Raw genomic sequence first — 25076 nt, forward strand, 5'->3', positions numbered from 1 at the left:
ACTTCAATCGCTCTGGCTCTTTCTTGGGCAAAACTTCGCTTCTTCTACTTCACATGTCGAAAACCTGAACATATTCCTAGCCTGTGCGTTATGACCTCCAGATCGACCTCGGGCATGTCTTGGGCTGTCCATGCGAAGACATCTACGTATTGTCGAATGAGGGCTAAGATTTGACCCCTTAGAAGGTCTTTTAACTCGGCACTTATCTTTATACAGGGATCAGGGCAATCTTCCCTTAAAGGTACCTCCTCAAGCTTGTCCACGGGTTCTGCCATCTTCGGATCTCCCGACCCCTCCAATAGAAAACTGACGATTGGTGGGGGTCTTTCCTTATTTTCTCCTTCTAAGCCCTTTCTATGACTAGAAGTTTCTCCTTGCAGCGGTTTCTCCTCCATCTGTCCTCGCGGGGTCTCTACATTCCTTGCCATGCCTATGGAGGCCATGTAACATTCCTAGGCCGAACACAGATCTCCTCGCACTTCTCCTACCCCATTGGTTGTGGGGAACTTTATTATCATAAGATATGTGCTAGGAATAACCTGAAGAGCGTTGAGGCCCGACCTCCCCAAAATCATGTTATAAGCTGCAGGCACATCTACCACCAAAACATCCAGCATAACCCGGGAGGTTTAAGAACCCTTTCCCAAGATCAACGGAAGCTGAATGACTCCATCCGAATACATTGCTTCCCCATCAAATCCAACCAAGAGGACACAAGCCAGTCTTAGCTGCTCCAATCGGTATCCAATGCCCTAAAAGGCTTACTTGTATAAGATCTTCGAAGAACTACCCAGATCTACTAGGATCCGCCAAAGCTCCCACTTTCCAAGTTCGGTTCTGATACCCAGGGAGTTCGTTATCTAAAAAGGAGATCGCCTCCCCTCCCCTCGACCTCTTCACTCCCGGGGTTCGGCTACGCCCTAAATCCTCCTCACCCTTCGCACCCGGGACTTCTTTCGCGGTAAGGGTATGGAACACTGGGGGCTGAGGATGATCTTCTCCTGCTTGCGGTGGTCTCTCCCTCCGGGGTGAATTCCGAACGCGTTCTCGCTCCTCACATCAATCCCGCCTGGGGTGAGGACTTTGTGAACGTCGTTCTCGCCTATGAAGCACGAAAACGGCTCGGAGATGCCGTTTTGGCGTTTCCGAACCGTTTCCCGTTTCGAAAACGGGAAAAACGGCCCGAAATGTTTTTCGGGCCGTTTGTGTAATTTTTAGAAAATTCTGGGCCGTTTCAGAATTTACCAAAATTTGTTAGAAACACGTTTCCAGCCGGACGCGTTTCAGCCGCACGATTTGATGAAGCCTTGGTCTAAACTCCTCATCTTTTCCTCTCTTTTTCTTCGTCCAGTTCGGCCCTGATCTAAACTCCTCATTTTTTCCTCTCTTCTTCTTCTTCTTCTTCCAATTCGATCGCCTTCGCGCGCTTCTGCAGCACGTTTCTTCTTCCAGTTCGATCGCCTTCGCGCATTTCTGCAGCACGTTTTCCTGATATAATGCTTCTAGCTATAAGGGCTATAACTTACTTATGCGATATGAATCCTCGGTCTTCGGGTTCTCTTGTTCGGCGTGATGCAGTTTCTGCTCTTTGTCAGAGATTAATTGCCGTCCAGTACCTTGATGTAGCTGGACAAGTATGTTGAACGCTGGAATGAGTACATTTGCCCCTGTGCATATAAGCATGCATGATTTTGACCCTGTTTTAGTGTGCTGAAACATGTTTTAGTGTGCTGAAAGTTGGAATAAGTACCTTGAGCCTCTCGTTTTTGTCTATTGTTTATATTTATTTATTTTATTTTTTATATTAAAAATTATATTTATAAAAAAGTCCTTATATTTTTTAAATTTACAGTTTACCCCGCGTTTTCGTTTCCTACCTTTATAGAAAAATGTCGTTTCCGCGTTTCCGTTTCCTATCAGAAACGTCTCCCGTTTTCGTTTCCGTGCAATCTAGGCTCTCGCCCCTTTCGGGGATCCGCCTCCCTGGCCATAAAACTCTTGAGGAAACCCCGATTGATGAGCTCCTGGATCTCCTTGATCTCCTCCTTCAACTGATGGCATTCCTCTATATCATGACAATAATCTCGGTGGAAGCGACAATACTTATTTCGATTCCTCTTATTGAACTGTGCCCACATGGGCAATGGCTTCTTCAAATAGTCCTTTCCCTCAATAGTGACAAGGATCTCTGCCCTAGGAGCATTCAGGGGAGTGAAACTACTCGATTCCCACCGAGGGCGGCACTTCTCACTTCGATCCTCCCTTCTACCTTCACTCTTATTTTCTTCGGAATGCTTCTTTTTCTCTTTCTTCTCAGTGTATTTGGCTCTTTTCGCCTGCATCACCTCCTCAACATTAATATACTTTGTTGCCTGGCCCAAGATATCCGTGAACTTAAGCGGGGGAGTTTTGGCCAACGACTGAGTGAATGGTCTGGGCTTTAGGGCATTTTAGAATGCCACCATAGCGACACTATAAACAAAGTTTTCAATGCTCAATGCTTCCATATTAAACCTCGAGACAAAATCCTTCAAGGATTCGCCTTGCTTCTGCTTTAGGTTGACGAGGGCCATAGTGGACCTTCGATGCCTCTGAAGAGGCGCAAAGTGAGCCAGAAAGCTACTCTGAAGCTGCGCAAAGTTGGCTATTAAGTGATGGGCCAGATTTGAATACCAGGTGCGCGCGTTCCCTTCCAATGTGGCCAAGAAGACTCTGCACCACATCACATCGGATGCATCCTGCACCATCATGTGGGAAGTAAAAAGATCCAGGTGATCCATCGGGTCAATAGTTCCTGCATAAGGCTTGATAGTCGGAATGCAAAGATGTTTGGGTGGCACTGCAGCCATAATCTCTAGGTCGAGGGGTTAGTTCACGACCGTCCCCCAAGACTCTCTTGGCTTCGATTTCAAGGCCGTTGCTGCGCATACGACATGCTGAAAGACTCGTCGGCCTCCCCATGTCCATCCTCTTATCCCTGCCCTCGAGGGTCTACCTTGCGCGGGCAAGATCCTTCCTCCAGCGGGGTCTCCTGGCTCCCCCCCCCCCCCCCCCCGCTTGAGAATGATGGGCTTGCTGGTGCTGGTGGTCCAGGAAGTCAATGAGTAGCTCCGTCAGGCGCTGGACCTAATTCTCCAAAAGTGTGATCCGATCAGGAGGGAGAGGAGGATTATCTGGGCTACGGTCTCTCCCTTGCTGGGTCCTCTCGAAGGATTGTTCTGACTCAGCTCCGGGGTGGGGTTTGCACCAGCAACCTGATATTGATGCCTTCTGGTGGCCATTAGGATAGAGTGAGATCCTGAATGTCGAGATAAAGCGTACTAGAGAGACAGAAAGAAAAATGCCTTGGCCTCACGATGGGTGTCAATTGATGATGCGGTGGCCGATCACCTGCCCTTGTCTCGAACAATGAAGTCGGGGACTTGCTCCCCCGGAATCACTCCGACGCTCAAGTCAGATCACTGGGTTATCTTAAGCTCAAAACATACAGTTCAGAATTTAGAGAAAGAGTAGAGAAAGTTTACCCGTCCCTGTTGCTTTCCTTTTATCCTTTTGCCAAGATAAGGATTCTCTTTCGAATCGCCAAGATCTCTATCCCCTACCTTGCGGAGCTATGATCTTACCAATATGGATATTGATAATCGTTCCCGAAGAGTTCGGGATAGTCTTTATCACCATGAAACTCGAAGCGATGATTGATGCTGAGGATTCTAGAAGATCTTCGCTGAGTAACAGGTTAGCCAGTGTGTTGAGGCATATCTACCACGTGTCTTCTCTGAGCTTAAGTAGGATGACGTCAAGAGAGTGGTTCTTTAGCGGAGCCCCCCCCCCCCCCCCCGGACCTAGGTGCATGCGCTCAACGCTTTTTGAAAACATTCTCAAATCATTGCTTCTAGTCAATAACATTAAAAATGTTAAACGATATATCTAAACAGGACTTAAAAAGAAAATTTTAATCTCATGGCAAGAAAAACAAGAACCATAAAGTCTGTATAAGATGTAGAAAAATATAAGACCACTACCCTTCCATTATTCCATAACTCTTAACTCTTCACTTCCCCAACTTCCAAGTCTTCAAGACTGTACGTTGAAATATACAGTATAAGATTCATCCCTCAAGCTAAACAATGGAGCAAGAAGAAAATGTCTTTTCATCCCCTTTGCAATGAAGCTCATAGGATGATAGTGAGCAATTCCATCTTCCAGTGTAAAGCTGGTTGCTTGTTCAAATGCTCCATCAGAAAATCCAGACCTGCAGCTCAACTTGATGCTTGATCCTGGTTGGTAGTTCAAACCACCATATATGAAGCAACCCTTCCAGCTTTCGGACTCTAGCGAAACTGAACTAGCGCTCCCATCCAGCCCGGCAACCACACGAAAAACAGAGCCCTTGGCATCAGCAGAATCCACCACAGCAAGGCTTTCTTCTCTTCCTTGTTGCACCACAACCATACCCGGCAAATCAATTGGTTCAAGCATGACAGAGTTCCCGATGGGATCCTTTCGTTCAAAAGATTCTGAAGATGCTGTGTCTTTTAAGATGAGTCTAAAAGTGGCATGCACCGAAGAGTCAGTTCCAGGTTCAGGAAAGTTCTCCATTGTAATTGAACGGTTTGAGTTTGTGAGGACATATGTTGATTTGCCAAGCTTTTGGGAAATTGAGACGACGTGAGAATTGTAATTGGCAGGAATCGGAGTTATCCAGTCTGAAAGAGAACTAGCTGACCCTGTATTGATGTCCCAGTCTCCGCTGGTCAGACCAGCCAGCAGGTAAGGGCCGTAGAGAATTGCCTGAAGAGAAGAATAGTCCGGGCGATCATCTGCAGTTTGTGAAAAGATATCTTCAATTAGTGCCATGTACAACTGTTTATATGAAAGTATAAGTGAAATCTAATCTAACACATGCTGTAGTCTAGGAGAACCATAGGCCATCATAATATTTTGAGCAATTACCTTTGATAGCCTCAGTCCTTAGGATTATTGGCAATTCAAGAGTAATTGTGTCACCAGGGCTCCATTTTCTTGTGACTGATAGGAAGCTACCTGCCCCAGAAGTAGGAAAATATGGCCAAAAGTTATGAATGAAAATCACTAGTGAAGTTGAATTGGAATTGGGCCACTATCAACTAAATATTGACTTCATCGCAGTGGTATAGTTGGCATAATTGCTCTGAAAATAGATGAATAACAAAGGACAAAGAGGAAATTTAAATAGGTAGAGGAATATTCAAAAAGAAGAGAGAGAATTCAAACCTGGAGTTGGCAGTGACAGATCCTCACCATTATAGGCTGCCTTTGCGCCATTTGAGTGTGTCCACAGTGGTATACGCAAATACAAGGTAGATGTCAGACCATCCTGCATATACAACATAAATAACTTCATTATGAGGCTGTATTCTGATATTTGCTTTCACTCTCCTCTTAGTTCTGGGCCTCAACAAATAAAACAAAAATAAAGTTCATCATCCCGACACCAATTTTTTTCTATATTTTGATAGAAGCCTGTAACGCAAGGAAGTGCTGAAGGACATGCTTACACATATAAAAGGACGTATGAGTTTTCAATTTATTCTCAGCTTAGAATCAGCTTATCAACTTCTTCATTTCGAAGTAGTATATTGTACTCCAACGATATATAAATCTTCTTTCTAGAGATAACTAAAACTTCCTGGCCACAAGTCACCTCAATTCCTTTCCATAAAGACTGTTTCATTTAACATACTCCCCAATTTGGTGGCAGTATGTTGTGTTAAGAGTTTGATTTAATATATTCAGGCAACACATTATTTTCACACTTCAATATTATGCGAGCAAGAAATGCCCCCGTGTGAGCATTGCCAAACCAAACTTGCTCTTTCATTATATTCTAATAAACAACGGTTTAAAACATCAAAAAACCACACATAAAATAAAATAACCTACACTTGATTAATAGATAGTTGACAAAAGTATTCACCGTTAATGACACTGTCAATGTCACTTGAAGGCGAGGGTCCCATGCAACGGCAGGCTCCACTTTCTGATTTAGTAATATCTGTGCAGATTTCCAATTTAGTGAACTTGATATGTATTGGATGATGTAAAGCCCTGGATTCTTTCCCACATCTTCAAAGTATATTGAATCTCCCAACTTCGAGAATGACTCAATGCCTAAATTAGCCAGGAAAATTGAACAGAGGAGGAAAAAGAAACCCCAAGTAAAAGTTAGCAATAGATATAAAGGGAATGGAAGACTGGATGAAAGAATCCACAGCATAACTAAGAAAGAAATCATCTGTTAACATGAAAAGTGAGTAGAGCAGCATAATCTATTTTTGTCCATTAAAAATACAGACAAACAAGAAATCAAATTATCCGTTTCAGATGAATATACATGCTTAACAGCACCTTCCTTGATTTCTCAATCAAAACCAAAAAAAAAAAATCAAATATTGAGGATTCAAGCCCAGACCTGTACCATAGCAGCACCAAAAAGAATCAAATTTTGTTCCCCACTTATGGTAGCTTCTGGCCTTGGATTGTCCACGGCCTAGTGGGAGCATGTAGATCATCACTCCAGGCTCTCTTCCTCTTTGGATACTCAGCACACCATTCGTCAGGGCCCTCTCATAATAATCTGCATATTCCATCTCTTTGGTCCATCTAAACAAGTGGCGAGACACCTATAATAAAAAACATCAATGATGCCTGGTAAAGCAAGGTTGAAATTTTACACATAGGTCAATGGCTAAGGCACTGCCCTGCCATTCCCAAAAAAAATGCACAATATTCCTGAACTAGGATTGAAATAAGAATTAACTCGATTCTCAATGTCTAAGAAACTTCCAACCAGCCCTCTCAGTTATTGCATATTTAGATGAAAAAATTTGCACCCATTTGCTGCATCATATAAAATAACATTCAGAGCAGCAAAATAAGCTATGGAGTGGACCTTTAGCATATTATATGTTGTACATGATTCTTCATTCTCAGTTTGTAGAGTGCTTGCTAGTCGCTTTGGGTCTGACCTGCACTTAGATTGAGATGGGAAAACAACACAATTTAGGAAAAATTCAGCATTAAAGGAAGGAAGAAATTTGGTTGGCATATAGAATTTTCACTATTTATACCCATGTTGCCAACAAAAGGAAGATTAAGGTAAGGGGAGGATTAGAGCTTATTTACAGACAAGCTAGAAGTGGAATCGAATTCGTACCAGAATTCACTGACTGATGTACCTCCAGTTACATAGCTGTGAGATGAGTTAACAATATCCATGAAGAAAATCCCTATTTCCTGAACAAAGAAAACAATATTTTAATATTCCTATGAGGATAGCCTTTCAGCAAAATTTGAAAACTTGAGCAACAAAACTACATCTTATGCAGTCATGCATTAGCCAAAGGAGTTACAATGAGATTTAATTTCTTTAACTCCCTAGTTGGAACACATTTCATGAGGAAAAACTGTTACCTTTGGGGAACTTTCAAGTTAAGTAGGGGCATCTGTACCTGTAACATAAATTCTGATGCTATTTTCTTAACCAAAAAAAAGCTCAAAATATTAAAAAATTATCACCGCTCATATGACAGTACCATTCACTCTATTATAATTAAATTATACAAAAATATTAAGGAAGTAATACCAATCCAAGATAAATATACCATTAAATCCATAATAATAATAATAATATAAACATCACTTAGAAAAGAAGGATAAAGGAGAAATTATTCTGTCAAAGTTGTAACAGATCCCAAATTTTCTTTTGATTTTTTTCAGAAAAACTTGGTGTATCTATACGTTTTACTTGCGACAAATTCTAACAACTTTATTGAAATGCCCACCATGTCCTTGGATGGCTTAGAAAAAACATGCTTTTTTCCAGTAAATTAGAACAAGCATGTCAATACTTTGTCCTAGATGTTTCAAAAATTAGAAGTAACAATAACAACATATCAAGACTTTATCACACTATGTGGGGTCCACTACACGAATTCTACTTCACCATTCATTTCTATTTATGTCTTATTTTCTATCAGACCCTTGTAACCAATATCATACTAAGTGACACCAAATTTTTCTTAGTCTTCCTCACATCTTTTGCTAGATACTTATTTTATTACATCGGCAATCAAAAGCCTCTATTGGTCTTTTTCTCACATTGTTGAATGCAATACCTCAAGAGTCATTGGTATGTCGTTGATAAGGATGTTGATGTGGCTGAAAGTCTGTTGGTAGTTTGCAAATACATTTAAATTTAAATTTAAATTTAAAAAAAATAATTAATAAAATATGGTGAAGACCTGGTTTCTAGGAATTTGTTATTTCAGTTTCTAACTGTTTTGACTAGATGTTATGCCATAATATTCTCCACTTTATGCTCATTTCAGTTTACATTTTAGCTATATAAATTAAAGTTTACAATTGAATAAAAATTACTTTTGCAATTGAAGACCCTCTCGTTGCTTTGCTGTTTTTCTCTTTGTTTCTGTCAAAAACCAACAGAATGGTATCAGAGCCCTTCTTCTTGAGGGACCTGTGACATTGAGTGAGCCAAAATATAACCCAAAACAGCTTTCACCTATCCTACACAATACACAAAACCCTACAAACCATTTTAAATGGATTCAGAATCTTCATTCACTGCTCTTGCACCACCAGTGTTTGATGGAATAAATTATCAAAGTTGGGTTGTTCGTATGGAAGCCTATCTTGAAGCAAATGATCTTTGGGAAGCGGTTGAAAATGAATATGAGGTTCCTCTTTTGCCAACCAATCCAACAATCGCACAAATGAAGAGTCACAAAGAAAAGAAGCAGAGAAAGTCAAAAGTAAAAGCAGGCCTATTTACAGTTGTCTCCTTTACTATCTTAACCAGAATTATGATGCTGAAAACAAGCAAGGAAATCTGGGATTTCCTGAAGCAAGAATATGAAGGTAATGAAAGGGTAAAAGGTATGCAAGTGCTCAATCTGGTTCGAGAGTTTGAGATACAAAGGATGAAGGATTTAGAGACAATCAAGGATTATTTTGATAGACTTATCAGCATTACTAATAAAGTAAGGCTTCTTGGTACTACATTTGATGATTCTCGAATTGTGCAAAAAGTTCTTGTTACTATTCCAAAAAAGTTTGAAACTACAATCTCATCTCTGGAAAACACTAAAGATCTGTCAAGTATTACTTTGGCAGAATTGCTAAATGCTTTACAGGCACAAAAACAAAAGAGGCTTATGAGGCAAGAAGGATCTATTAAAGGGGCTTTTTAAACAAAGTCAATGAAGAACAATGAGGAAAATCATCCTACTTGTCCTTATTGTAAAAAGACAAATCATCCAAAGAACAAGTGTTGGTGGAGACCAGTTGTTAAATGCAGTAAATGTGGTCAATTGGGTCATGTGGAGAAGGTATGCAAAAATCAACAACAAAATGAAGCCAAAGCAGCAATGAATAGCCAACCGGAGGAGGAGGAGTTATTTTAACTCTACTCAAAATCATATTCATGCCTATGCCCCCCCCCCCCCCTCCCAAAAAAAAAAAAAATGCCTATGCCCCATAACCATACCTATACCTCATTACCATAAACCATAAAATGCCCATATGCTTGTATCTAAGACATGCCAAAATTAAAAATTTGCATTTGCAGCTCCATAGCCAAGGAGGAGTGTTGAATGCAATATCTCAGGAACTGCTGATATGTCGTTGATAAGGATGTTGATGTGGCTAAAAGTCTACTGGTAACTTGCAAATAAATTTAAATTTAAATTTTAAAAAAAAATTAATAAAATATGATAAAGACCTGGTTTCCAAGAATTTGTTATTTCTGTTTCTAGCTATTTTGACTAGATGTTACACCATAATATTCTCCACTTTATGCTCATTTCAGTTTATATTTTTGCTGTATAAATTGAAGTTTACGATTGAATAAAAATTACTTTTGCAATTGAAGACCCTCTCGTTGCTTTGTTGTTTTTCTCTTTGTTTTTGTAATTTTTCTTCAATCGTAAACTTCAATTTATACAGCAAAAATGTAAATTGAAATGAGCATGAAGTGGAGAATATTATGGCATAAAATCTAGTCAAAACAGCTAGAAATTGAAATAACAAATTCCTGGAAACCAAGTCTTCACCATATTTTATTAGCTGTTTTTTTAAATTTAAATTTAAATTTATTTGCAAGCTACCAATAGACTTTTAGCCACATTAGCATCCTTTTCAATGACATACCAGCAGCTCCTGAGGTATTGTATTCAACACTTCTCCTTGGCTCTGGAGCTACAAATGCAAATTTTTAATTTTAGCATGTCTTAGATATAGGCATATGGGCATTTTATGGTTTATGGTTATGAGACATAGGTATGGTTATGGGGCATAGGCATTTTTTTTTTTTTTTTTTTTGGGGGGGGGGGGGGGAGGGGAAGGGGGCATAGGCATGAATATAATTTTGAGTAGAGTTAAAATAACTCCTCCTCTAGTTGGCTATTCATTGCTGCTTTGGCTTCATTTTGTTGTTGATTTTTGCATACCCTCTCCACATGACCCAATTGACCATATTTATTGTATTTGACATCTTGTCTCCACCAACACTTGTTCTTTGGATGATTTGTCTTTTTACAATGAGGACAAGTAGGATGATTTCCCTCATTGTTCTTCATTGACTTTGCTTGAAAAGCCCCTTCAACAGATCCTTCTTGCCTCATAAGCCTCCTTTGTTCTTGTGCCTGTAAAGCATTTAGCAATTATGCCAAAGTAATACTTGACAAATCTTTAGTGTTTTCCAGAGATGAGATTGTAGCTTCAAACCTTTTTGGAATAGTAACAAGAATTTTTTGCACAATTCGAGAATCATCAAATGCAGTACCAAGAAGCCTTACTTTATTAGCAATGCTAAGAAGTCTATCAAAATAATCCTTGATTGTCTCTGAATCCTTCATCCTTTGTATCTCAAACTCTTGGACCAGATTTAGCACTTGCATACATTTGACCCTTTCATTACCTTCATATTCTTGCTTCAAGAAATCCAATATTTCCTTACCTGTTTTCAGCGTCATAATTCTGGTGAAGATAGTAAAGGAGACAGCTGCAAACAGGTCTGCTTTTTCTTTTGACTTTCTCTACTTCTTTTCTTTGTGACTCTTCATTTGTGCGATTGTTGGATTGGCTAGCAAAGGAGGAACCTCATATTCATTTTCAACAGCTTCCCAAAGATCACTTGCTTCAAGATAGGCTTCCATACGAACAGCCCAACCTTGATAATTTATTCTCCACTTTATGGAAGATTTGTCAAGTATTAATTTGGCAGAATTGCTAAATGCTTTACAGGCACAAGAACAAAGAAGGCTTATGAGGGAAAAAGGATTTGTTGAAGGGGCTTTTCAAGCAAAGTTAATGAAGAACAATGAGGGAAATCATCCTACTTGTCCTTATTGTAAAAAGACAAATCATCCAAAGAACAAGTGTTGGTGGAGACCAGATGTCAAATGCAATAAATATAATCATTTGGGTCAAGTGGAGAGGGTATGCAAAAATCAAGAACAAAATGAAGCCAAAGTAGCAATGAATAGCCAACCGGAGGAGGAGGAGTTATTTTAACTCTACTCAAAATCATATTCATGCCTATGCCCCCTCCCCCCCCCCAAAAAAAAAAATGCCTATGTCCCATAACCATACCTATGCCTCATAACCATAAACCATAAAATGCCCATATACCTATATCTAAGACATGCCAAAATTAAAAATTTGCATTTGCAGCTCTAGGTCCAAGGAGGAGTGTTGAATGCAATACCTCAGGAGTTGCTAGTATGTCGTTGATAAGGATGCTGATGTGGCTGAAAGTCTGCTGGTAGCTTGCAAATAAATTTAAATTTAAATTTAAAAAAAAACAGTTAATAAAATATGGTGAAGACCTAGTTTCCAGGAATTTGTTATTTCAGTTTCTAGTTGTTTAGACTGGATGCTATGCCATAATATTCTTCAATTTATGCTCATTTCAGTTTACATTTTTGCTGTATAAATTGAAGTTTATGATTGAATAAAAATTACTTTTGCAATTGAAGACCCTCTCTTTGTTGTTTTTCTCTTTGTTTCTGTCAAAAACCAACAGAAATGACCAAAACAATCTTAATCATGCTTGAAGCATCTTATCATCAATCTGAGCCACTCCAACCTCATTATTTATAACATCATTTCTAATTTTACCTTTTCTTATATGGTTGAACATCCATCTTAACATCATAATCTCTGTTATTCCCATATTTGAACATGTTGGTGCTTCACTGCCCAACATTCCTTGACATACAACAAAGTTGGTCATAAATTGTCTTATAAAATTTTTGTTTCCACTTTAATGGAATCTTCCTATCACAAAGAATGGTGGATGCAACCAACCAGCCTTAGTTATATGTGTAACATTCTCATTAATCTCCACATCTTTTTGGAGGATCGATCCAAGATATCTAACTAATCCAGCACTTATATTTTTATTAAACTTACATTGCATTTTATTTAGTTTTCACTCACCTTAACTTAAAACCTTTAGATTCTAAAGTATTCCTCCATATCTCAAATTCAGTATTCACGCATTCTTTTGTCTCACCCACCAATACAATGTCATCTTCAAATAACATACATTATGGCACCTTTCCATGGATATATATAGTAGGGCAAACAGGAAAAGGCCTATTGTAGATCTAGATGTAATCCCATTGTAATTGGAAAAGTCTCAATATCTTCTCCACATGTTCTGACACGTTTTTACTCCATGATACATGTCTTTAGTAACCTATAAGCAATTCAAACTCCTTTTTTTCTCTAAAGCCCTCCCTGGAACTTCTCTAGGAACCTATAAACACCACATGTAATAACCTAATATTACATAGTGTTTAAAGATGATTAAAAATAAATCCTAAATGGTTTCAATGGATGACAGGTGATCTAAGAAGACTAAAAGGTTTTATTTCGGGAAGTTAAGGTGTTTAGTTGTGGAATATGATTTCCAATTTTCTATCTCTAATTTTCTATAAGATCTCTAGTTTTCATTTTTTATAGAAAATTTGAATAACATGTTCAAATGTTAGAAATACAGACCAATTTCTAATGTAGAAATTAGAACATATGTTAAAAAAAAAAAAAAAAAGAGAGAGATGTTTTAATTTCTTTTTTGTAACTTGTCTTAAAGGAGATGAAGATGATTTGTGGAAAATTTTTGAAAAACTGCATTTTCCAAATCTCCAAATTTACAAGGAAAACTTAGAAAACTCATTTTAATAGTTTTCCAAGTTTAGTTCATCTCCATTTTCCATTTGGAAAAATTTTGTACATGAACAAGTTTTCTAGCTTTCCATTTTATGTGGAGTAATTTTCCAGAAAATTAGGACTGTTTTCCAAAATTAAACAACCACTAAGCGACCAGTGAGTTGCGAAACTACCAAATCACTTGCAGAGAACACCCTGAGACTTGGATGTCCAAAAGAAAAATTATGGACAATGTGGATTCCAAGACAATCTCAAGGATGAAATTGGATCGAGAAATGGGAATAGGACCCATACAACAAAAACATTGACTCAACAGCCAACTGACCAGAAGAGACTTCAAGAAAAACTGCAGTACCTGAAAGGGGACCTAGTGAGGTATGAGTAACAACCCTATGTTGGTTTCAGGTGAAACAGAGGACTCTTAAGAGAGTAAAGACAAGAAATGCGTCAAACGACCAATGCCTAGCAATTAAAACTTGCAATCTTTAAAATGGGCATAGACAAATCATGAAAGTAAAACAATAGATTTAAGAGAGTAGAGACAAGATCCTCTGATGTTCAAGTTAGAAAGTTGGGGAAGGTTTAGAAGTGTGTCTAATGGTGGGAGCATAAAACGTAGGGGCTCATAGGCAGAGAGATCAATAGATTGAAAGGTTGGAGAAGAAGATCCGAAGATGCCGTGATACACCATAGGGGGTTTGTGATCAACTAGGATTCTGGATGCTGATCATCTCATGATCTGACACAATCCATCCACTTGATCTGGCTAGATTGATGGTAATCCCAAATTATTTGGAAGCATATCAGTTAAGATTTGGATGATGATCCAATATGCTGAGATAATGATTGAATCCCTCAAGATCACAAGCATTTGAATTTTCCCATTTGGCGAGATAATGATCAACTGCTGCTAACTGTGACACCATGCAAACTGGTGACATGGGCATGACTGGGACCGCAACTCTTGCCATCTGTCAAAACATGGTGACATGGATTTTCCCCTGCATCAAACACCTAGAAGATAACTTCCTTAGGGTTTTAGCATTATTTTGATTGTTCCTGGTGGGATGAGTTGAAAAATTAAAGCTTGGTCCTTGCTCTTGCACTCCTATGATGAGACTGATTTTGGATCTTATTTCTTTCCTCTGATGCGCATGTTACTTGGATTCCCGCATCCCAATTAGTACAAAATACAACTTAGCAAGGGACAGGCTACCAAATACTGACTAGTTTAGCCATTATCCTATTCCTCCCAGACCTTGTTTCTTCTGTCAAGGACTGAAGAGTCATATTTCTATCATTTTTGCTTGAGAAGGCTTCTCATCCTTCTCCTTTTGTATCCTTCTGTAACCTTCAATAATAAATGTTCTTATTTCTTGTTTTATCCAATTTCAGATAAGTACAGGGAAAAAGAAGGGAAAAGTTAAGGACGGACAGAAAAATTAAGAAAATAAATAACAGTAGATTTGTTTTAGTTGCCTTGAAAAAATTAGAAAATGTAATAACCAGAAGATTTTATACAAGGGGTAAAACTATTCTACTGGCTAAAAGCTCCATTAAGCATCAAATTGACTAAATATTGCAGTGCAGATTATGTTAAAATAGATGACAAAAATAATTATACTATTTGTTGTTTACCTTATAGAGTGAATCACCTGTGACTTCATATCGCATTTGAGATCCAATAACAACTGGAATATGAGTATTGGCATGAAATCCAGAAATATCATCAGCCTACAAGGCAAGTGAGAAATATAAACATTAAAATATGTTAAATAACAGCATAATGGAATATGTGTAACAAAAAGGAAAAAAACAAAACACATTTACTTAAAAGTGTATATTGAAAAAGATTATCTATAAGTTTGATACCCCTATTCTGCTGATGAAGAGGGTGAAGTTCTTCTTAAACAGTCAATCAAACTCTATTGCTATTAACGTTCAAGTACAAAGTATGTTAAAAAATATGGTTCCTGCCAGACTTTTGCTTTGAAGCAGAGATCAGTCTTATCAAGAATTTTAGTTAACATGTACCACTCTCTCCCTGTCTCTGATAGGCAAGAAGTGTAATTAACAAGCTGAAATCTGTTGGTGTTCAGAAGTAGAGAAAAAAGGAAATAACTAAAATAATGGGTAGAAACCAGACTTCAAGATCTATAAAATAGTGATTTCAGTTTTCACTACCCAGAAAAACATCTAGGTTCAATAAGATACTTCAAAAAGTGAAGCAGTTGTCGTGGTGCCAAAAGACAAGCCAATCAGAGAGGGAGAGAGAGAGAGAGCTTTCTGCATATAATTATCCCTCCTAGAGTAGAATGGTAATCCATGTATACTTACTTTTTCCTGTTTGTGCATTTAGGTAGAAGATAGGTTCAATTAATTGCAGTTATCTAACCCATAGAAACTATTAATTGTGTCTAGAGAGCAGACTAGATGACCAGAAGCAGGCCATGCTGGGCTGGGGAGACCTTAGGCCAGTGGCCGACTAGTCCTAGCTTGCTAAGGGTCGTGCTTTCCCAGGCTCCAGGTCTTTAAGGCCCTCGCCCCTTTTCCATAGATGTAGCCTATGCAGCAATTTACCACAGTCCCAAATTGGATCCTTGGAATTTCAATCCGATGGTTCAATTTTCAATCTCCAAAAATAGTGAGGGTGCTTTCTTTTCATGTTTGCTTCATGCTTACTTCTTGGGGGGTGTGCTAACACTTCTTGTGGGTGAGTTGGTTGGCTAAGCAGTGTGAGGATTTAGACCAAGTAATGTATACATACCAATAAGAAATCCATCCAAATTGAAAGTGCAAAGGACAAGAGAAGGCAAAATGTAAAATAGGTAACCAATAAGTTGTGAGTATGATTTAATTGCAAGGAATTTCAGCAAAAGATATAGCTTTACATAGAAGTGGCAAGATAAAACTGATTGATGTAGTTGTCACCTGGAGACTGGAATCAAAGCTCAATAAATTGAGTTCCTAGAAATAGATTAAGGGATCATGATGATTGTCACAGAATCTTTGGTAAAGGCTCAGTGAAGCTTGAAACTGTTGAAATACAGCTGGAGATAAGGCTGTCAAATAACTCCTTGAAGTAAAGGTAAATTGTTACTACATATATCCTCAAGCCCCTATCAATTTTCCACGTCAGAATTGTTCAAGAAGTGAGATCTTAGCACTTAAGGGTAGGTGGTCTTGTTGCAGCACCTCTTCAAGAAAGTTGGAATTTGCAATGCTCTTAACACCAAAGGTGCAAAGTCAATATTCTATGTTGCTTATTTCTGTATTACAAAGTATCACTTTTGCATGACAAGCTAAGCTACTGTTCCACATGACCAATTTTAAGTAAGATAATAGAGAGATACTTTAAAAGTTCTACTGGCATCTTAGGACAGACCTACGGACCTGTGTTCACCACTTTTTGTGTCTTCAGCAAACCAAAGCACATTTGTACAGAGACAAATTTCCTAATTTACCAGACAAGCTTTGGGATGACTGCATATTATCACAATCCCATCCAAGATTACCAGAACAAAACCCATCTAGTTACACCATAACAGAACATGAGTTCAAACATCTAGTATGGTTGCAGTTGGAATCCAAAAGTATCCCTTTATGTGCAGGAGGAATAGTTCAAGAATCAGAATAACATCTTGTCCCCCAAAGGAAAACATGTACTCTTCTATAGACATTTTAGCAAGGAAACCAAAGAAAAAATAATCATCATCATTTACTACAGCTTATCCTAAGGGTGGTGGCACAGCACTCATAACATCAATTGACTTTCAAAAGTCAGGTTGACAAAATAAATCCATGCAAAAGAACAAAGTGGCAAAATTTTACACTGAATGCCCTCTCTAACGCAACCCTCTAGCAAGGGACTAAGGAAACCAGAGAAATAAAATAGAGAGAGAGAGCGAGCATAGAGTTGGCAAATTGGAAAAAGTATAGTTACCTTTACTGCAAGCAATCCTAGGAAGCAGGGTTTATCAAAAAGGTGAGCCAACAATAAATGTTTCGGGTCTCCCTGCACATAGGTAGAAATAAATACCCAAATAAAATTAATAAATCTAAACATATAAGACAATTTGCAGTTGTTGACCGACCATATAAGCTCCAAAAAAGGACTAATAAGACCTCTCCCCAAGCCCAACTTCCCAAAACCCAAAAGGCAAATTAATGCAAAATCTTCTACCATCTAAAATTTACTCAATCCTCCTAATATGTGTTGTTATTCATTAAACTTAGCTTTCTATTTTTGGATAAAAATGACATAGATTGCTAAATGCCATGCTGGCGTTGAAGGCATTCTTACATTACACACGTTAAAATGAATAGTCATCTTTTTCTTGTTTATTATTATTATTATTATTATTATTATTATTATTACAGAATTGCAGGTTTGTTGAAATTTATTTGGCAGATTGCCCAAATTTTATAAAAGAAGCTAATATATGACCTCTATGGTTAAAATAAAATTCCTAGAAATAACACAAAAAGTGGAATTTTCAAAATGCCTCTTAACCCAGTCATTTCAGTTGATACTTGGTATGACCAAAGAGAAGATCGTACCACATTAACATGGTGAAGAGCCAAGAAGAACAACTCAGGAGATATATGTGTTTTACTCACCGTTATTGCAAACAACCTATAAAGGACATCATTCATGCCACCAGTCTCTTCATTTAAAGAAAGCCAGTGCCTTTCAATACTGTATTTCGCTATCACATTCTGCACACGGTTATAAAAGTATTCAACCATCCATTTCTGCATCTTTAATGCTTGAGGATTACCAGCTAATAAGTGCTGGTCCAATAGACCTGCCAGTATCTGGGAATGGAAAGAGGATTAAGGTCACTTACATTCTCTGAAAAAATGAGTTAATATTACTAGAAATGCAAAATCAGCTTTACCTTGTGAATAGTGTAATATGGTGCCCAAACAGGTTTTATAGCCTCAAAACGGTCAAATAGCTCAGAAGGGAAGGCAGAAAGATATCCTGTACCCATTTTGTCTTGACAGGCGGATAAAGCAGAAACAACTGCTGTCATTTTCTTTTTGAGAGTATCATTGTGAGTGCTAGCCCACATTTGTGCTGAGGCACTCAAGTAATGCCCTTTAATACATAAAAGGTAAGTTGAGGTTAAAACTCACATAGAAACTCCAAATTCTGTTTACAGAAAAGAGATCAGGGATTGGAATAATACAATTGCTGTGAACTGCAAAAGCAAGCTAAGAAAAGGAGACTTCATCATGAATGCCAAGAAACCAATGGATTGTTCAGTTTGAAAAACAATACAGAAATTCGTCTTTTCTATTAATAAATGATATTCATCAGGTTTAATAATAATAATAATAATAATAACATAATTTAAAAAACATTGTATGATAAATATGTGTTATAATTGGGAGCACTGACGGTCCACCAAATCACCCAATAATCCAAGAAAGAATTCACTCGTTCACTCTCTAACTCACCGATTAAACATGCAACAGAAACAGTAAATAAAAGAATTGACAAAAACAGAGATAGAAAGATCAAACCACACAAAGAACGCCGAGAGTTTATCCTGGTTCGAACCAGTTTTCACCAGTCTTACGTCCAGCCTTCAGAGAGAGCAATCCACTATAAATCTTGATGAAGAACAGTACAAGCAATAACTCTCGCACACCCCACAACACTCACTGATTCCCTCAAGAACTCTCACTGCAGATTACAAAGATTTCTAACATTTTTCTCTAACAGTTCAGCACTCAAGCCTCAATGAGATCAATCAGTTTTCAGTACCCAACATACCGCCTATTGCCTCTTATTTATAGACATAAGAGGCATTAGTTACAAGGGGAGAAAATAACCAGAGACAATACCCTAACTACCCCTCACTTAAATACAAGCAATTAGCCCTTTTATTCCTAATTTACCACTGCCGGATATTCTCACTAAGATGCCCGAGATCTTCTACTCAATGCAAAACTTGAATAACAATATGTGAAAAGTAGATCAATTATGAAAAACAACCCTGGGACATTTAGGGGTGCATTATACGATCCCAAAGCCATTGATCCATCATAGCACATGATTTGGCAAGAATGCATGAGTCCATGATACAATTCAGTTCTTCACAGAGAAACCCTCAATGACAGGGTCAAAAGAGGTTTGATGAACTACTGTTTTCATTTTAAATGCCAAGAAACACAAGCAGAATTTTTGTATAAAGAAAAGGGAGGAACTCACCTCATGATAGGGCACAAGAAGTCTATTTATAGGCTTAAGATAATAAAAGGTACCTCTGGTAGTGAAAGGACATTAGTCCTATTTCAATTACAATACCATATTGAATATAAACATTACATAATGTTTTGAAAGTATTGTAAATTAAAAATAATCACAGAACTCAAAAACATTGCATGATAAATATGTGAAGCATATATTGAGTGTGAAAACAAGCCTGTGACATTTAGGATTGCATTATACTATCCCGAAGCCATTGTTCCACCATAGCACATGATTTGGCAAGAGCAAATGAAACCAAGATAGTTTCAGTGGTTCACAGAGAAACCCTCAATCATAGGGCCAAAAGAGGTTGGATGAACTACTGTATTCAGTTTAAATACCAAGAAAGGGAAGCAGAATTTATGTATAAATACGAGAGAGGAACTCGCTTCTATGATAGACCACAAGAACTATTTATAGGCTTAAGATAACAAAAGGTATCTCTGGTAGTGAAAGGTCACAAGGCGATTTCAATTCCAATACCATCATAAATATAAATATTACATAATATTGTGAAGTATTAATTATTCTTAAAACTATTTCCAATACATTCCAGCCACAGATTTAGGAATCCCTTCCAAATGTAGGATTACTTGATGTTCAACACAAAGGTTGCTTGATAATGAATACTAGACAACCTTATCATGGTCACAAAACAAAAATCAGATATTACAGTCAATGAACATGTAACTATAGCACAGTAACTTCCTCAAGGAGAGCATTCACAAAAAACTATCTAGTTGTCACAGCCAAAAGGGGATCATCAATTCTTAATCATAGTTGTTAAATCGAGATTCGAATCGAGAATCGAAATTCTTATTTTATGAATCGTGAATCGAGAATCGAATCGAATCGTAAGATTCGGTACACATTCTCAATTTCAACTATAAATAATATATATCTATAGAAAATAAATAATGTACCCACCATGATCAATTCTTTTAAATATAAATAGATAAATAAACTTCTAAATATATTTGCTAAGTTTAAAATTATACCAAAAGGCAAAAGTATATTCATGTTGACTTTAAATTCAAATTACACCAAACCAAACCACTTTCAAAATAACAAGTTAGAAAAAAAAAAAAAAAAAAAACTACAATTATAAGGTTACTAATAAACTCCATTGTCCATAATCTTCACTAGTTATCAATAATCTTCATCTTCAAGTTCAAGAGCATCACCATCTTCATCATTTTCATAATTTTCATCATCTTCTTTGTTTTCAAAGATAGCCAAATAGAACAAATATTTGATTAAAGCGCACATGCAGATGAACTCTTACAAATTGGATGAATCGTGCTATTCATGCAATTCACGGTCGATTTGTCCGATTCATAGATGATTTTAAGGGATTTTCGATTCACCCTATAAATTCGACTCGATTTCTATATGAATCGAGCCGAATCGTACGATTCGAATCGTGAATCGTACGATTCTAAGGGATTTTAGATTCACCCTATAGATTCGACTCGATTTCTATATGAATCGAGTCGAATCGTACGATTTGAATCGTGAATCGTAAGATTCTAACAACAGTGTTCTTAATCATAAGCATTGATGCAGTAAAAGTTGAATGCCAAGTTCATCCATGACAAAAGAATAAAATTTCATTCACACAAGGAATTATAAAAACTGAGTTATTATCTCTGTAATCCATAGGTCTCATGATAAAAACACAACAAGAATCAGTAGACCAAAGAGATGAGCATAAACCAAACCAGTAAATAGATGCAATTAATGAGCTAAACCAACCTACAAAGTGACCTCGAAGCTCACAAGTTGGATCCTCCCAACCTCCATATGGCTTGCCAGGGGTCTCCAAGCCAGCTGTCTTCCTAAAGCTCCAAACCAAGCTATCCACATCCAACAACAACAGGTATTCCAAGTTGGTCTGCTGAGCCTGTCCATGCTTTGATTCCGGGTCCAATCTCACATCATGCAGGGAGACTTCCTTGAGAAAATCCCCCTGGACATTGAAACCCCCCGAATTCTTCATTTTTCTATACATCAACATCCAATTGAATTCCTCTTCCTCCCTCAAAATCTTTCTGGGAAGCAAATTTGACCATGCAGAGTCATCCGTGTGAATCAAATGGTAATGTGAATACATCTCCTTTTTCCAAGTCTCATTATTTGAAATAGAGAGCTCATATCTAACCGTATGTGACGATAATGCAGTTGGAACGTTAGTACACTCCTTACTGAATACAACTCCAGATAGAAACACAGACAAAAGAAGAAGCAGCTCAGAAAGCACCAGCCAAGTCCCCATATTCAATCAAGGTTAGAAATGAAGAACCAGAGAGAACCCCCTTAATTTGAATTCACCTGAGAAGAGGAACAGACCTGAAAACACGCATTCTTTAGCCTGAAAATACAACAAAAAAATCTATACTGAAGAACAAGCAACACTGCCCCACCCCCCAACTTATAGCAATCAATCAGAGAAAGCGACAATTGAGCGTAAAACCTAAACAGTCCCGTAGAAGGTACGAATTGTTTCTTACGAAGCAAACTTATCCGAAGACGAATTCAAGCGAAAGATTAATGTTCACGTGTACAGTAATATACGTACGTATACGCAGTAGATCTATAAAGCGAGACAGTGCGTGTCAAGCTGAAATCCGCTCTGAAGAATCAAGCAGAAGCTTGAATTTTCAGCTAAAATGGCATTTCAATGCTTATTATAGACGGAATCAATGAAGAAGTGTGGAATTAAGCAGCCGAAAGGGAATTTGAAGAAAGAAACAATGGTTTGGAGAGGAATAAACAGAAACATAAGATATGTTGATCAGCATATAAATAGGAAGTAAATGGATAGATATACACAGTTACAGAGAGAGAGAGAGAGAGAGAGAGAAGAATCACGGATGGGGCATCCTTATCTTTGGAAGAAGGCCAGGCCTTGACTCACTCAAGAGTGAAAACAGAATAATCAGCTAGGAGAGAGAGGGAGAGGGGGGGGGTAAGTAGTGCGAGCGAAACGAAACGACAAAGGCAGTGAAATCCAAATTGCTCTCTCTCTCTCTCTCTCTCTCTTGGCTGGTCGCAACTGCAGGGCTCAAAATCCGTGCGGTTAGGCTTTTCCGTTGAGCTTCGGCTCTCTTTGCGCCGCCCCCGTGAATCTTTGCAGGCTATATTCTCGGACTATTACACTCTACTACACCTACTCCTATACACGTTTTACATTATACCATAAAAAAAAATAATAATTTTATTACTCTTACTCATTGTGTAAATTATGTGTGTGAATAAACATATAAGAAAAATATTAGAAAGCCCGACAGTTTACTAACGGAATTACCAAAAGGGGGCAAAAAGACTATTTTACCCCACGCTTGCTCTCTCTCTTCTCCTCCCACTGATTTCTCCTCTGTTCTATGCGTCTCCCCTGCCATAACCGCTACCGTGCCTCACTGCTATTGCCTCGCCTCGTCGATAGTCGATAAGGCGAGGCGAGACAAGGCGGCGATGGCAAAGAGGCAACAAAGACGAGGTGAAGCGATGGCAGCGAAACGCAACTACGAGGCAAGACGACGGCCATGGCAGGGGAGACGCACAGAGCTGGAAAGGACAGTGGCCCGCTTTGCAAATTTGTAAAGTGGGCTGGGGGCAAAATCGTCTTTTTACCCCCTTTTCGTGAGCCGCTCGGTAGGCCCGTCGGGCCCTGTAGAACGACTCAAAATATAAATTAATTCCTTAATTCTAATTGAATATGAGCAAATATAAAACAAGATTTGAAATGTAAAGAGATAAGCAAACTCAAAGATTTATAGTGGTTCAATTCCTTCTCGAATCTACATTTGCTTTTCAAACTTCGCTTGATATTTTAATCTATTAGTTTTAATTTTTTTTGAAAGTTATGATCAAACATTTACAATGATCTTTTTTTGATTCAAGATCACAACTTAATTTAAGTATCAAATACATTAATCATGTTTAGGATCTCAATTGAGGTGAAATAAACTAATTCAAGCATAATTTTATCCTACCAAAACGAGGTTATTTTATGGGACCACCTCTAGATATTATATAATCCGATCTTGTGAGATTAAGTTTTTGCATTATTTGAATGATTTTGCCTCTCCTACAAAAATCTATCGAATCTTTGCAAACCTTTCACAACCACCACTCATTTTTAGGTAACATGTATTTATTATATCTCATTTTATGTTTAAACATTTTTTATTATTTGGTGTTAAAAAAAATGCATTTATTACAATAAAAGCCAACCACTAAAAATGTTTAGACATAAAAATAAAATATAATGAGTATAAATTATCTTAAAAATAAGTGTATTTAATGCTCTTAAAAAATCCCTAACATAAATTAGCTTAAATGTCCCATGAAATTAATTATGTTGTTTTTTTATTATTATGTTATATTGTAAAAATAGTATTTAGTAATTAAACATAATGTTGCATTCATTAGTATTAAAGACAACTAACAAGTGTTTGGTTAATATTTTACTATTATGCGATAATTATGTAAATTAAAAAAATACTTGTATCTTAAATAATTATTATGGAAAAAGGCATAATTATGAATAGAGAGAATATAATTATAAAATTAAATAATCTTTTAATCATCACAAGTTTGAATAAAAGTTACCCTTTTGATTTTTTTTTATTTTAAAAAGAGTAATAATAGGAATCATAATTGATGACTTACGATGTCATCAATTATGTGTCGCATTTTATTGAAGGAGATATTAGGTAGAGAAGATAATGACACATGATCTCTTTATTCTCCTCTAATGAAAAGACGTTATATGACTGTAATCAATCATGACTCTTAATATTATTCTTAAAAAAATAATAATTTCTTATTTTTGTTTAATCAAAATAATGGCTTAAACTGTTTTTCTTAAAAGCAAAATTGCTTAACAAAAGTCGTTTTTCTTGAAAAATTGAAATAAAAAAATATTATGCTTAAAAGGTACCCAAAAAAAAGTTATAGAAAAGGCTCAATCTCCTCAATTTTCACGTTACAACCAAACAACCGAAAATACATTGTAAAAAATTATTTTCTCTTAAAAAAATACTTTTTTGTAAACAAATGAAGTCTTAATCTCCTGAAATTTTTTTTTATACAGTGTTTATTAAACAAGATATAGACCGAAAAAAGTAAAATATAAAAAATATTTCAGACAAAAATATTTTTTATTATATTAGTTAAATTTATTTGATGATCTTTGAAAAAGAAATTACGTGACTTCTTATTTGAGATTTTTTTGATATATTTATTTTTTTTCTTTTGAATAAATTTATCTTAAACTTTACAGATAAAAAAAATAACACGTATCTTCTTTAATATATTTTAAAAAATTTAATAAACAGTTTGATAAAGATTTAGAATACTTTTAATGTTATTTTGATTATTTTATATTTTTATTTAAAAATATTTTAATTTTATTTTAATATAATTTTATTCTCTTCATTTCAACTTTAACATTTCTTTAAAATAAAAAAACATCCTCAATGTCTGGAAGGGCGACATTCACCCCTTTTCTCATGCCTTGAGAAGAAAAATGCCATCCCTAATGACAAAAACAGCCTGGGCCCATCTAAAAATGATA

At 37.0% G+C, this 25076-nt stretch overlaps 2 protein-coding genes across 5 annotated transcripts; both read right to left on the reverse strand.

Annotated features, from left to right (window-relative positions):
• Positions 1 to 1916: 1916 nt before the first annotated feature.
• On the reverse strand, positions 1917 to 2849 carry LOC127805048 (uncharacterized). Its single transcript, XM_052342226.1, has 2 exons — positions 2515 to 2849; positions 1917 to 2433 (listed from the first exon to the last, which is right to left on the reverse strand). Exons 1-2 carry the CDS (start codon positions 2847 to 2849, stop codon positions 1917 to 1919), a joined length of 852 nt encoding a protein of 283 aa, XP_052198186.1.
• Positions 2850 to 3886: 1037 nt separating this feature from the next.
• LOC127806435 (uncharacterized) lies at positions 3887 to 22634 on the reverse strand. 4 transcript variants are annotated; one of them, XM_052343741.1, is made up of 13 exons: positions 22074 to 22634; positions 21251 to 21844; positions 18135 to 18337; positions 17854 to 18051; positions 17177 to 17248; positions 14872 to 14967; positions 7196 to 7275; positions 6932 to 7007; positions 6452 to 6662; positions 5957 to 6150; positions 5254 to 5356; positions 4954 to 5043; positions 3887 to 4820 (listed from the first exon to the last, which is right to left on the reverse strand). In XM_052343741.1, the coding sequence occupies exons 2-13, from the start codon at positions 21768 to 21770 to the stop codon at positions 4075 to 4077; spliced, it is 2589 nt and encodes an 862-aa protein (XP_052199701.1). In that variant the 5' UTR covers positions 21771 to 21844; positions 22074 to 22634; the 3' UTR covers positions 3887 to 4074. The 4 variants fall into 4 exon arrangements, with proteins under 4 accessions (XP_052199701.1, XP_052199710.1, XP_052199718.1 ...); XM_052343750.1 differs by having other exon boundaries at positions 21251 to 21866; XM_052343758.1 differs by having other exon boundaries at positions 21251 to 21546; positions 21657 to 22633.
• Positions 22635 to 25076: the final 2442 nt, after the last annotated feature.

The sequence above is a fragment of the Diospyros lotus genome, chromosome 1 (assembly GCF_014633365.1).
Source record: "Diospyros lotus cultivar Yz01 chromosome 1, ASM1463336v1, whole genome shotgun sequence".
Classification (NCBI taxonomy): domain Eukaryota; kingdom Viridiplantae; phylum Streptophyta; class Magnoliopsida; order Ericales; family Ebenaceae; genus Diospyros; species Diospyros lotus.